The 14,273-nt window shown below is 39.8% G+C and overlaps 1 protein-coding gene across 13 annotated transcripts in view; it reads right to left on the bottom strand.

The window, feature by feature from the left end:
• Nucleotides 1–14,273, bottom strand: part of DYNC2H1 (dynein cytoplasmic 2 heavy chain 1) — a 300,244-nt gene that overhangs the window by 118,010 nt on the left and 167,961 nt on the right. For all 13 annotated transcript variants that reach the window (XR_004302235.1, XM_032427898.1, XM_032427903.1 and 10 more), the window contains 4 exons: nt 12,942–13,067; nt 11,767–11,877; nt 6,365–6,520; nt 1,684–1,759 (listed from right to left, as the gene is read on the bottom strand). Coding sequence is in view for 12 of the 13 variants with exons in the window: in XM_032427898.1 (XP_032283789.1) it covers nt 1,684–1,759; nt 6,365–6,520; nt 11,767–11,877; nt 12,942–13,067 (469 nt within the window). In the remaining variant the exon portion in view is untranslated. The remainder of the gene's footprint in view (nt 1–1,683; nt 1,760–6,364; nt 6,521–11,766; nt 11,878–12,941; nt 13,068–14,273) is intronic.

Raw genomic sequence — 14,273 nt, 5'->3', positions numbered from 1 at the left:
AAGCTTATCTGAAGAGGATACTTGGAAGGTGAGGTGTGAATGGCAAGAAGAAGACAGACATATTGAAGGTCTGGGAGAAAAGCATTTCAGACAGAGCACCTACCAAAACCTTCAGGTAGGAACAGGCCTGGCTCGCTAGAGGAAAGGAAAGACTAGTGTTGTTGTAGGTTTTAAATGGGAATTCTATACTTTACTTTTCTAACAGTTTCTTTACCATGTGGAGAAGTTTTCCCAAAGGGTGCTAAAATAGAAGACTGGGTAAGCAGCTCTTACTTGGATTCCCAAGGCACTGATGAAGTTGCAATAAATGAACAGAATCATGATCTGCTTTGGACATGGAGGGGACAGAAACTGCCTAAACACTGGGATGTTTAAGGATCTAAGAATCCAGGCTGATTCGCAACGACATGGATGGAACTGGAGGGTGTTATGCTGAGCGAAATAAGTCAATCAGAGAAAAACATGTATCATATGACCTCACTGATACGAGGAATTCTTAATCTCAGGAAACAAACTGAGGGTTGCTGGAGTGGGGGGGGGGGGGGGAGGGATGGGGTGACTGGGTGATGGACACTGGGGAGGGTATGTGCTATGGTGAGCGCTGTGAATTGTGCAAGACTGTTCAATCACAGATCTGTACCTCTGAAACAAATAATACATTATATGTTAAAAAAAAAAAAGAAGATAGCAGGAGGGGAAGAATGAAGGGGGGGAAATCGGAGGGGGAGACGAACCATGAGAGATGATGGACTCTGAAAAACAAACTGAGGGTTCTAGAGGGGAGGGGGGTGGGAGGATGGGTTAGCCTGGTGATGGGTATTAAAGAGGGCACGTTCTGCATGGAGCACTGGGTGTTATGCACAAACAATGAATCATGGAACACTACATCAAAAACTAATGATGTAATGTATGGTGATTAACATAACAATAAAAAATTTTTAAAAAAATAAAAAGAATCCAGGCTGATTCATAGGTTCTGAACCTGAACAGATACGTGAATGGTGGTGCCATTTACCAAAGCGGGGCAGACTCAGGGAAGGGTGGTCTGGCAGGGCTGCAGGGTGGGATGAGGAGGCAGGAATCATTTTTAAGTTTGAGATTCCAATCAACATGCTCTCTTCCAATCCACCACTGCTCTCAACTCTCGTGTCCCCTTGCCCAGGCCCTAGACAACACATTTCAGAGATTCAACTGCTCCTGGCTTGAGGAGGCAGAGAGTTGGATGGCTTCCGCCTATCGGATCACATGGTCTTGTCTGTTGTTCTACTTCAATCTATTATTTGTACCTTGATTCTTGACTCCAACTTAATCTAAGTTAAGATTCTATAGATGTACAGTACTGACCTTAGCCTACCATACTCCTGGATTTTAACAGTTCCAAGATCTGAGTTATTCCTCATAAGCCTGAAACTTAGGAAGGCCACAAAGTGAAGACAAGGTCTTTCAAGCTTTCTATTTCCTGAGAGCTACAGATCAGCCAGAAAACTATGGCATATAAAAAATGACCACAACAGATCAAGAACTATCCAATAGCATAAGCATGGCAGTCAGGACATAAAACACATGAAAAGCAAAGACCACATTTTATGATAGGAAGTCACTCTTAAAGAAACCACTTTATTAGTAAGACCTCAAAAAATTTTCCCATGAATACCAAAGATGACAATTACCAGTAGAACTTACCATCAAAGAGCCTGTCAATAATGCTGTACCCAGCCCGAAGATCTGATAAAGAAAACTCGTAAAACTTGGTCCAACCCTACAAAACAAATTTACAAATATTGAAGAACTACAGTGTTCAAAGATTATATATATATATATATATACACATCATGACCCTTATATTCTTAAGAATGTTCAAAATATGCTAAAAAAATAAAAGGGAAATTCCTGAAAATTTATAATAAAAACAATAACTCTAAGGTAACAGTAGTTTTTAAGAAGAAATTGACTGACCTCCATAGCATGCCAAAGACTTTTAATACGAGAACACTTTTTATCATTTAGTATTGTGGCAATTCAGTCATAGATCAAAAATTGGTAAATTTTTGAGTCTAAGTATGATGTACACACTGAGACAGTTTCTATAATTTTGTCCTTCAGATTGTGTTTTGTCCACAAACATGACAACAGAAATATTACAAAAAAATTTTTAAAGGCCCAAAGACATACAGCATTATTTCCTGTATATTTCACCCATGAAGCATTCATGTTGGAAGTAATTATAAACGTAGAGTTAATAACTACAATGCTTGTATAAAAAGAACTTTCATAAAGCTCTATGTTTTATAAAAATACAAAAAAGTAGAAATAATTTTGATGGTACTTCCATTAACTTTAACTAATTAGTTTAATGTAATACGTTGAAACTAAAATCTTTTCAGACTTTAATAGTATTTAGGAGGATCAACACAAATTTCATTCATCCATTAATCATTCAGAACAATGTTTATTAAATGCATATTACATGTAAAGCTCTGCGTCTAAGAGAATGAACCCAAACATAAATAATCCCTGCCCTCCGGTCGCTGTCAGTCAAACGTGGGTGAGGGAGAGTGGGTGGATACGATGCAACACTGGAATACACCTTCAAGCCAAGGTACAATGCATCTGATGGAAGGAAATATACTTGGTATATACAAGAAAGAAGTCTGACCTCAGCTAAGGGGTAAAGCAAAGCCTCCGTGGTGGGAAGGGGAGTAGAACAGACAGGAAGAAAAACGTAGATGGGTAGTCAGGACAATGAAATTAAAGAACGTTGATACTGCACGGTCATGGAAGGTGAAGATACCAAGAAGAAAGGTGTTAAGAATGACTTCCAATGGTGTCACTCGATGCTAAGTGCAGCACTGAAAGAATGCAAGGCTTGGAAAGGTTCCATGAGCTCCCAGAACAAAAGTGTTCAACTAAAGGTTACCGAGTGCCTGTTCAGGTCAGTGAGAATATAGCAATGAACAAAAGAGAAAAATCCGTGCTCTTGAGAAGCTTATGCTCTAGTATTTGGATCCAGAATATGTGAGTTTTCAGTCATTTTTTTAAACAAACTAAGTCAAATAAATAGCTGGATACATAAACCTAGATCTTAGGGAACTGATCTGAGTTAGATATATAAATTTGGGCATCACTAACATTTGGATCAAAAAAATTACAGATCCTGTAAAAAACACAAGAGGTTTAAACTTCACTCATTAAGTTTTAGTACAGCTAAGAATTGAAGATCTGTAAGGGGTATGTGCCCATCAACAGTTAACAAACTTCCTGCAATATTTTAAATAAATTTCCTACCAACTCAAAATAAAGTCTTATTAATAATATTTCTTTTATCACTCTATTAGACCTTATTTATGAATGTTGATTCAAAATTTTTTCAATACTTTAGGGTGCCTGGGTGGCTCAGTCATTAAGCGTCTGCCTTCGGCTCAGGTCATGATCCCGGGGTCCTGGGATCGAGCCCCGCATTGGGTTCCCTGCTCCGCGGGGAGCCTGCGTCTCCCTCTCCCACTCCCCCTTCTTGTGCTCGCTCTCTCTTGCTCTCTCAAATAAATAAAATCTTTAAAAAAATAAAATAAAAACTTCTCAACACTTTAAAGATTAGTATTTATAAAACCCTCCAGTACGAGGACAGCAGCTCTCAGTGTCACCTAACAGCAGTTTCCAAGTGAGACACTAATTCTAAAACGGTAAGACCTGGGCTCTGAGTCGCACCATTACTGACATGGGTATGTGATGAAGGATTTTAAAAACATGGTACAAAAAATTTGAAAGGTAGTATTTGTTATTCATGTGATATTTTCTAATAGAAATCATGTTATAAATTGTGGAGGAGTTCTCTAGATGGCCCATGGAATCCTGCTCAGCCCACCTGGAAACCCAGGCATGGTGGGAAGCGTCCTATAAAGACGAGTGGGGTGAAGCCTGTCATCAAGGTGCTCACAGTCCAGGAAGAATAACAAGACAACCAGGAAGAACAAATACCCAATAAAAATGACATTCCGTGAAGCACAGTATGAGAAGGACAGCACACATGTGGAAATAGAGGAGGTTAATTCTGCAAATACACCACTACAACGAAAAACAGCAAAAAATCTTGTACTAACATGAGGAATGAAAACTAAGTTGAATTGGTGGTGGATCTTTATCTCTACAAGTTGGTGGCTGAGGAGGAAAAGAAGGAAAATACAGAGTTTGTGGACTGCATTTGCCTGTGACACTGTCCCTAGCACTTAATGGTATTTCGGGTTTTGACTGGGTTTTCCTCCAATTTCATCATTTTTACAAGAGAGCAACTTAACATGTTAAAAAAAAAGTAATACTTTCAAATATTTTGTGTGTGTGAAAGTAAATTGCTCTAAAAAGAACATTTTGGTAGCATTTACAATTCCTTAAAATGCACATATCTTTTGACCCAAACATTCCAAGGTAGGAATTGCCACTGTGAATAAACATGAAATGAGGCAAATGTAGGGATATCCACTGCAGTATCTTCTGTAACAGCAAAGACTGAAAGAATATGTATATCCACCCAACAAAACAAAACTGCTTAACAGGAAGTATGTCGATATAATGAATACAAATGATACTTAAAAATTAGGCATGAAATGGTTACTAAGATTTAAAAATCTCTGAAATGTATTGGTTAATAAAGCAAAATACAGAACCATGTTTATAAAATGCTGCTGTTGGGAGTTAAAAAGAACGTATGTCTGTAAACACATGGAACATGCTTGCTTACTTATACACTCTTTCTGAAGGACCCGAGGAGTTGGGGGCAGCAGCTGCCCCAGGAACGGCAGTAGGTGTCAGGGAGACAGCACAGGAGGAGAGACTAAATTTTAGTTGCAAATCTTCTCATAGCTTTTTATATGATGTGCATGTATCCCTTAATTAAAAAAATCTAATTTCATTTAAAAAATAATTCCTGGGGCACTCCTTTCTTCAATGACTTCTTCTATGACTGTTGCTGTTGTTCCCGTCAGGATCACTACGAGGACACGGGCTTTGGAGGAAGGTGGGCCTGGCCACCTCCAAGCTCCAGAGTCTCTGAGGTGTGACTCCCTCAGCAAGTTAACTGCCATTAGGAATCACTGGCCTCCTTGGTCAAATAAGAATAATCAGCACACCCTTCCTTTAAGTGTACTTTGCAAATTATATGCAACAACACACTGCTGTTTTTAGTCACTACTTCATCAGTCTGACAAATCTTTAGTAACAGGTGATGTGCAAGGCGCTTCTAAACACACACTATTTCATCCAACCCTCACGACAAAGGTGCAGCTGAGCGTTCCCACTATGCAGCTGAGGTCGCACGACTAGGAAATCTAGAGTCAGGACTCAAGCCCAGGTCTGTAACTCCACAACGACCTCTTATTTTGACATATTACTGAGACAGAGAGAGAGGCTAAATCGGGGGCCACTGGGGAGCACAGGCTCAGGGGGAGACAAGCAGGCAACACTAAAAAAAGAGGGAACAATTAAATCTGGACGTGAAGCGATATATGGCTTAGGCATGTGCCAAGAACAGACTGCGGGACCAGCTCGGACTACGTGGCAAGGGGAAGATGTGGTCTAGTGGCCGTGAGAACAGTCAGAGCCACAACCTATGGCGACAAAGAGCAGCATGAATTCAAAGACCATGAGGAAGAGCAGAGAATGAGCAGGAACAGGGGTCTGGGAGGAGGCCGAGGACAAAGGCAAGTCTTTCCTTCTGGACCACAGCAGGAAACATGCACAGTTCCTCACAAGGACTACAGAAAGCCATCTGATGGGCTGTATGCAGAGTACTAAAATAATCCACCTTACGTATTAGAGAAACATGTCTGGCTGCTACGTGGACAGAGCAAACACAGGAGGAAGATGATCTCGGAAAGTGTAACAGGTAGGGGGCGAGGAGGCTCGGGAAAAACAGTGAAGAGAAATGCACAGATCTCAACTATACTTTGCAAGGAGAATGAACTGGCTAGGGGGGCTGAGAAAGAAACATGTCAAGAATGATTCCTAGGTTCCCAGCTTGAGGAAATAAATGGGTATCAATAGCTTTTACTGAGGGGGTACACTGACAGTAAAACAACTATGGGGAATTCAGTCTTGAACTCTGAGATGACTGTGACCACAAAAATGATACCTAACACAATCAATGAGGGTTTATGACGGCTCATGCATTGTTCCAAACAATGTAATTCGGAGATGTGAACTACGTAACTACTTGCAAGTCCAGAAGATGAACAGCAAAGATAGAATTAAAGATACAAAGTTATGAATCATGAGCCATTAATTAAGTAATCCTAGCCATTTACACTAAATTGTAGAAACACTAATACAAAAATATGCACAGCTTACAGTGTGTCCAAGACATGTTCTAACTCACCTGTGGAATATAATTTCTTCTTTCTTGACATGCAGCATGAAACCATGCAAAACTAAAGAGAGCGTGAGCTCGATGTATGTTATCTTTTTTGCTGATTTGCTCAGGAGTCCAAGATTCATAAGTACGCATTAAATTCTTCTTCAAACCTGGAGGTGACTGAAGACAAAATATTGACATCCTATTGTTTCAAATCTTACAAATGAAATTAATATTTAACATTTTTAAGGATTTATTTTAATAAAGTTTTCACTATTACCCAGTTCAACTTACTATTATGTTACTTCAAAATGTATGTATCTAAAACTAGTTTTAAACTCCTTGTACCTAACAGTTCCCTCAATTATAAATTCAAAAATTTCAAATTAAAAAACTCTAAAGCCAACAATATTCAAAACAACCAAGTAAGTTTTATATGATCATTGAGGTAATTTACTGAAACTGAATTGTCATTTACACAGTGAATTTGACACAGATTGTTACAGGGCATGTGATTTTTACTTTCATAGAAGGTTCTCCCTCTCCAGGTGCTATGTGAATTTCCATGAGGCCTTCCAAATACTATTTCATACAATACAACTAATGTTTCTTGAACATTAGTCCACCAGAGGTGAAGTGGGTATCAGCTGACACTGCAAGGCTCATAAACACAAATTCAAACCCAGAAACTCAAAGTGTATATTAGACTAGTATTCAGTCAAAAAACATTCATCCACATGTCCAGAATCTGTTTATATTTTTCAGTTTTCCAAATGAAAAAGACAAATTTTGAATTCTTAGAAAAAGAGTAAAATAAACCCATTTCTTAAAAAAAAAAAAAAAAATTCTTCCCCTTTTTTTTAAAACCAAATGCATTTGTATATTAATAATTGGTTCCTTTACAATTTTCTAAGGCTGGGGAGCCTGGGTGGCTCAGTGGGTTAAGCATCTGTCTTCAGTTCAGGTCATGATCTCAGGGTCCTGGGATCGAGTCCTGCATTGGGCTCCCTGCTCAGTGGGGAGTCTGCTTCTCCCTCTCCCTCTACCCTTCACCCCTGCTTCTCCTCTAATAAATAAAATGTTTTAAAAAAAATTCTTCTAAGTTTAAAAAAAATTAACGTGCATTTCTCTGCCAAACTTATTTTAATTAGCTTGCACTAAAAGTAAAATTTTTCCTCTAAATGGTTTCTACCACAAAAAGCATAATTAATGGAAGTCAGGACCTTAAGAAGCCTGCTGCAGGGAACTCCCTTTGCAATCCTTTCCATTCTGTTTTTTCTCAAATAAAAAAACTTCTTTAAGATTAGAAGAAAAAAAATACCACTAATTTACTAAGTACACATCCAAATTTTACTTTTCAAAATGAAAATTTTTTGTTTATGAAACATTTACAAAAAATTATGATAGAATAGGCTAAATTTCCTGAGCACTATTCAATAAAACATGAAATTAACAGGAAACTGAACAACCACTTGGAGTTTTTAAGACAATAAAGATTACACAAAATGAATAAATCCTATGTAATTACAGAGAGAGTCGTACATAAATAAAGAGTATTTGAAAAATAACAAAATGAAGACACTACTATGTCAAACTATGGGATAAGGCCAAACACATTCTCAGCTGCAAATTCACAGACATAATAATAATTTTAGTATTATTTCAAGTAAATATAAGTCAATGGACTCAACAGAAGAAATCAGTAAAAACAAAAGCAAATATAAATCTAAGGACAACTTTAGAAGAAAAAGAATAAAGAAGGAAATTCAGTGGAAAGAATTACTAAGATAAAAGTAAATGATGAAGTATGACATTGGTTATTTGGAGTAAATTTTTTAAAAGTCTGTCAACTAATCAAAAAAAGAAGTAATAAAATAGAGATTTAAAACCTTCAAAGTTACTAGATGCATGTGTGTACATATATGCACATATATAGTAATTTTGGGTTTTTTTTAAATTTTATTTATTTGAGAGACAGCGAGAGAGACACACAGAGAGAGAGAGAGCACAAGCAGGGGGAGTGGCAGGCAGAGGGAGAAGCAGGCTCCCCGCTGAGTAAGGAGCCCAATGCGGGGCTCGATCCCAGAACCCTGGGATCATGACCTGAGCTGAAGGCAGACGCTTAACTGACTGAGCCACCCAGGCGCCCCTATATTTATAATTTTGAATATAATTAACTGCACTCTTTTCTAAAATAGTTAATTATCCACATGGATTTAAGAAATAGGAAAAAAATCACCAATTTAGATTAAACAAAACTTCCATAAAAAAGTAATCAAATAACCTCGTGAAAAAAAATCCTGGAAAAGACTGCACATTAAGTTAAAATGTTCAAGGAGGGGTGCCTGGGTGGCTCAGTTGTTAAGCGTCTGCCTTCAGCTCGGGTCATGATCCCGGGGTCCTGGGATCGAGCCCCGCATCAGGCTCCCTGCTCAGTGGGGAGTCTGCTTCTCCCTCTCCCTCTCCCACTCCCCCTGCTTGTGTTCCCTCTCTCGCTGTGTCTCTCTTTGTCAAACGAATAAATAAAATCTTAAAAAAACAAAATGTTCAAGGAACAGTTCTCCTGATGTTTTAACTCTTCATGTGATGAAATATTTACTGTGTTCTTCATAACTGCCAGTTATTTTAAGTACAAAACTCAAGAGAAAAAATATCCGCTGCCCTTGTGGCTCCTACAATCCAGTTCTAGGATATATGGTCAAACAGTGCACTGGGAAAGCCGCTGGGAAGATTCTGGAACTGTTCTTTCTTATTAGACACTGTAATGACTTTCAATTAACATATTTCCAAATATTAAACCAACTTCACATTCCTTGATTAATCCTTATCTTTTTTCTTTCTTAAATGAGACTAACACCTTCAGATAAAAAAAATAAGAAATACTGATCTAAAGCAACAGGTAGTTAGTTATAAACATTAAGACGTTTTTCTTCCAAAGATTGTAAATAACAAAAAAAATTCTAGAAACAGAAAAAAAACAAGCAGAACCTCTCTTACCAGTTTTAAAAAGTTTTAATTAAGTTAACTATTTTATTTATGACCTTGACCAGTTACATAATAACACTGTGAACACATACAGTTTTGGATACACCAGGTTTGGACATTATGTGTCCGAAGCACGATAGACTGGAACAAGGAAACTGACACTGAGAATCTGACTTAGCTGTGCCAGGAAACAAGTTAAGAACACCAGATACTCACCTGCAAAGAACAAAGCTGAACCCTTACCTGACACCATATGTAAAAATTAACTCACAAGGCACTCAAGACCTAAATGTAAGGCTCTGAAACAATAAAACCAGAAGGAGGCCCAGGAGGAGGCTCCGTGACATCGGCTCTGGCAACGATTCTTTGGAGAGGACACCAGAGCAGAGGCAACAAAAGCAAAGAACAGACAAACAGGACTCCATCCAAGTTTACAGATGTCTGAGCAACAGGGAAACCATCCGCCCAGGGAAGAGCGACGACATGGAAGACAGTGTCTGCTGGCTACACATCTCATGAGGGACTCCTCCAACTCAATGACAACTCCAAGTCAAAACGGGCAAAAGACTTGAAGAGACCCTTCTCTAAGTAAAATATGCAAATGGGCAAGAAGCCTAAGAAAAAATTCTCACCATCACTAATTATCAAGGAAATGCAAAGCCAACCAACGGTGAGCGATGGGCTTGCAGTGCTAGGACGGTTACTATAAACACACGCAGAAGTAACAAGCGCTGGGGGATGTAAAATGGAGCACTGCAAGGATGAACACTGTGGAGCTCCTCGAAACATGAAAAACGGGTTTACCTCTGATCCAGCAGTTCCAGCTGAACACAGGATCTCATAGAGTGCTTGCCCACTCACATTCACTACAGCGTTACTTACAGCAGTCAAGAGGCAGAAACCCCACCTGCCCACGGACCGAGGAATGGATAAGGAAAACGTAGGATGTATAGACACAATGGGGTATTATCAGCCCTCAGAAGAGACAGAAATCCTGTCCCATGCTACGACATGGATCACTATCTTGAGGACATTCTCTTGAGTAAAATAAGCCAGTCTCCAAAAGACAAATAATACATGATTCTACTTATAGGAAGTATCTAAGGTAGTCAAACTGCTAGAAAACAGAGCAGAGATCGCCAGGGTTGGAGGAACAGGGAAATGGGGAGTCACTGCTCAATGGACAGAATCGCAGTTTCTCAACATGTGAAAAGGTCTAGAGATGTGCTGCACAACAAAGTACATATGAACACCACCAAACTATGTAAATAAAAATGGTTACGATGGTAAATTTTGTGTTTTTTACTGATAACACCAAAAAAATGAAATAAAATTTATAAAAAGAAAATTTAGATGTATTTTTATAAATACCATCTTATGCGCTTATTTAGGTTTATTTTACCTCACTGAAACAAAAAGGGGTTTTTCTGAGTCTAGCTGACACAGAGTGTTACGGTAGTTTTGGGTGTACAACACAGTGAAGGGACGAGTCCATTATACCTGACGCTGCGCTCACCTTGGTGCAGCCCCAGCTGTCCCTGCACCACCACGGACCCTGCTCCCCGGGCTGTGCCTCCCAGGCCTGCGAAGCCCTCGTTCCCTCACCGCCCTCCACCCGCTCTGCCCGTCCCGCTCTGCCACCCCGGGGCACCGGTCTGTTCTCTACCCAGAGGTCCGATTTTGCTTTTTGTTTGTATATTCATGTACTACATTCCACTTACGAGTGACATCATGGATTTGTCTTTCTCAGTCTAACTTATTTCACTGGGCATGATACCCTGTAGGTCATGCATGTGGTGGCAAGTGGCAAGACTTCGTGCTGTTGTATGGCTGAGCAGCAGGCTGCCCCGTACGTGCACCACATCTTCTTCACCCCTTCCTCACTGATGGGTACCCAGGGGGCTTGGGGATACTGGCTGCTGTGGATCATGCTGCTATAACGTCGGGGTGCATGTGTCTTTTTGAATTAGTGTTTTGTTTTCTCTGGGTAAACACCCGGTAGCGCAATGACTGGATCCCAGGGTAGTTCTGTATTTTAATTTCTGAGGAGCGTCCACACTGCGTCCAGGATGGTGGCTGCACCAGCGGACAGCCCCCCCAGCGGAGCATGACACTTTCTCTCCACGTCCTCACCGACACTTGCTGTTGCTTGTGTAGTTGCTTTAGCCATTCTGACCAGTGTGTATCTCACTGTGGTTTTGATCTGCATCTCCCTGAAGAGGAGTGATGTTGAGCATCTTTTCATGTGTCTGTTGGCCATCTGTGTGTCTTCTCTGGAGAAATGTCTGTCCAGGTCCTCCACCCACTTACTCATTGAACTGACTGTTGTAAAGGAAACTCTGGTGTGTTTTGTACGACCGACAGTTCTTTACAGAGCTTTAGGAGGAGCATGGAGACTAGGGCACTTCACGCTGAGTGACTCAGGGTTGAAGTCTCCTTACCTCGTAGGTGATCTTCAGACTTGACTGTAGTAAGATAGGGGTGAAGTGGGGATGGACTTCCGCAGTGAGCCACAGACGAAAGGTATCTTTAGGCTGCAGAGTGTTCAATTCCTTGTGTACAAAAACAGCAACAAGAAAAATCTACTTAAACACACACACACTAATTTCCATTTTATAAATATATTAGTAAGTAAAATTTCTTTCTAAAATCCTTCTGTGACATTCTGATACATTTCCTTCTGTTGCTTATTTGCTCCATGACCTTGGGGTCTAGGACTTACACCAGCTCCAAGCAAGGACAGTAACAGTACACACCCTGTAAGACACTCGTCATGGTGCCCAGTGCACAGTCCGTACAAAGTAAGCGTTGGCAGCAACTGAGAGCCTCAACTAGCAACCACGTGCGGGACTTTGGGTTCTCACTGCTTCGATCCATGCCTCAGAGTTCTTTAAGGACATCAATTCCTTTATTAGCAATTTTTGTTGTACACTATTGCCTATAATATAAATTCAAAGCTTCACCACCCGAATTCCTCTGCCCAAGCTGTGTGCGTTGGTCACTTATTCAAATTTTTATGTCTCTGTCTTTACAAATATTATTCTTTCTACCTGTTACTCTCTTTGGAACCTGGCAAATTCTTACTCATCTGTCAATTTAAACATCCTGTCTTAGGGGGATATCTTCTTCAACTCTTCATTACCATAGTCCCAGGCAGAATTCATCACTGATGGCAGTTTGTAAATTCTCTTCCATAGTGTTTATGATGCTACAATATAGTTATTAAAGTGGCCTGTCTCTTCTAAACCAAGTTCCTTCCCACGGAGCAGGTTACAAATTTTGTATGCAACCCACACTTAGGGCAACTGCTCGTTTTTTTCTGTACTAAACAAGTGCTTGTAGAATAAAGGAATGAATGAATGACAGAAGAACTGTCAAGAGTTCTAAAAGAATTGAGGTCTAAAAATTACTTTAATAAATATAATCTATGTCTGATACTAACATTCATTATTATAATGTACAATGCAGAGTGAAAGTAACCAAAAAAATTTAAAAAGGAAAAGAATTGGCTTTTATAAAAATATTTGTGTATGTTTAGAATTGTAAATTATATACTCTTATACCACATAATAGTATACCATAATATACCATTTATACCACATTTATCTGAATCTACCTTTTCCAGAACTGGCAGCCAAGACACCACCAGATGTAAGTTCTTCAAACACAGCCAGTCCCCATTGCGGGCACATTCTTTCAGCATCTGAATTGCTAAATCAGCTTGACCCTGACCCATAGCAACCTGCAAAAACAAATGAAAAACAATACTAAACAACAAATCCGATGACAGGTAACAGGAGAGATTCAAATTAACCTGTCATACATACTGAACTCAATTATTTTGATGAGAGTTCTAAGTTTTTAATAACTCTGTTGCCATTTCCAACAGTTGTCTTGTTTTTGCCCTTTATCAGCAGATTTCTAATACTTTCTGTTTATTAAAAATACATTATCATGATAGCTTTGCAAGTTACAGAAGAGTATAAAGAATTATTGAATAGTTTTATTTTTGTTTCTCATTCCCCTATTTCCTGCAATTCTAACCCTCTCAAACATGAACCTTAAAAAAAAAAGGAAATTTTTTTAACTGTCGTCTTGAATTCTTTGAGGGTTTAATCATTAATGTTTAATCATTAATACTACCACTTACTTGAAATTTACTTCTGATTTTTCCAACAATGCACGTATCTGGCTCTCAAGCTACAGGTCTAACTGTGTAATGGTGTGATTCCCTAGCTTTCCGTCATCCAGGAAATCCTCACGGGGCAAGGACTCTACACTCTGCCCACTGCTCCTCTAGGGCTGCTCAGAGAGAGGGGGCCGAGGGGGCTGAGGGCCAAGAAGAGAATAAAGACAGAGCGGGAATGGGCGTCCCGAGCTCACTGGAATCCCAGTGCCATGTTCCCAGGTGCTGCCGTCCACCTGTGCTGAGGATGCTCAGCGAGGGGCCCGGTCCACCTCGTAGAGCAGACAACCTGCAAGAATGTTCGGAGCTGGAAGGCCGAGACGACGGACTGCGCTCAGGCTGCACGGTCAGATTCTGCAGGTGTGAGTACAGAGTCCAGGTGGCCACACCCACGGACCACGTGCAGTCTGGGCTCCTCAGCCTGTTTGTACAGGCCAGCTTACAGCACACCTGTGCACCAGGACAGCCAAGGTGTGTGCATGTAGATAATTTATGAACAGACACATGGAGAGTCCTGGCTCAGCTTTTATTGGGTACACAGTCAAAACGCTTTCAAGGCTACGGTTATAGATTACTGCAAACCACAGTGATTTGTCTCCATAATGAATACAACATAGCATTTCATTGCTTTTTAGTTGACTTTTACAAGTATTGATTTTGTTTTTCAATTAGACTATAAAGTTATTGACAGTGGGAACCATGTCTAACTCATTGCATACTAAAGCATGCAATAACACAGATAATAAATACTCACAGATTGAT

This window comes from Phoca vitulina, unplaced genomic scaffold (genome assembly GCF_004348235.1).
Source record: "Phoca vitulina isolate PV1807 unplaced genomic scaffold, GSC_HSeal_1.0 scaffold38, whole genome shotgun sequence".
In the NCBI taxonomy this organism is placed as follows: domain Eukaryota; kingdom Metazoa; phylum Chordata; class Mammalia; order Carnivora; family Phocidae; genus Phoca; species Phoca vitulina.
The sequence above is the reverse complement of the archived record's forward strand: the minus strand, read 5'-3'. Positions and strand labels throughout refer to the sequence as shown.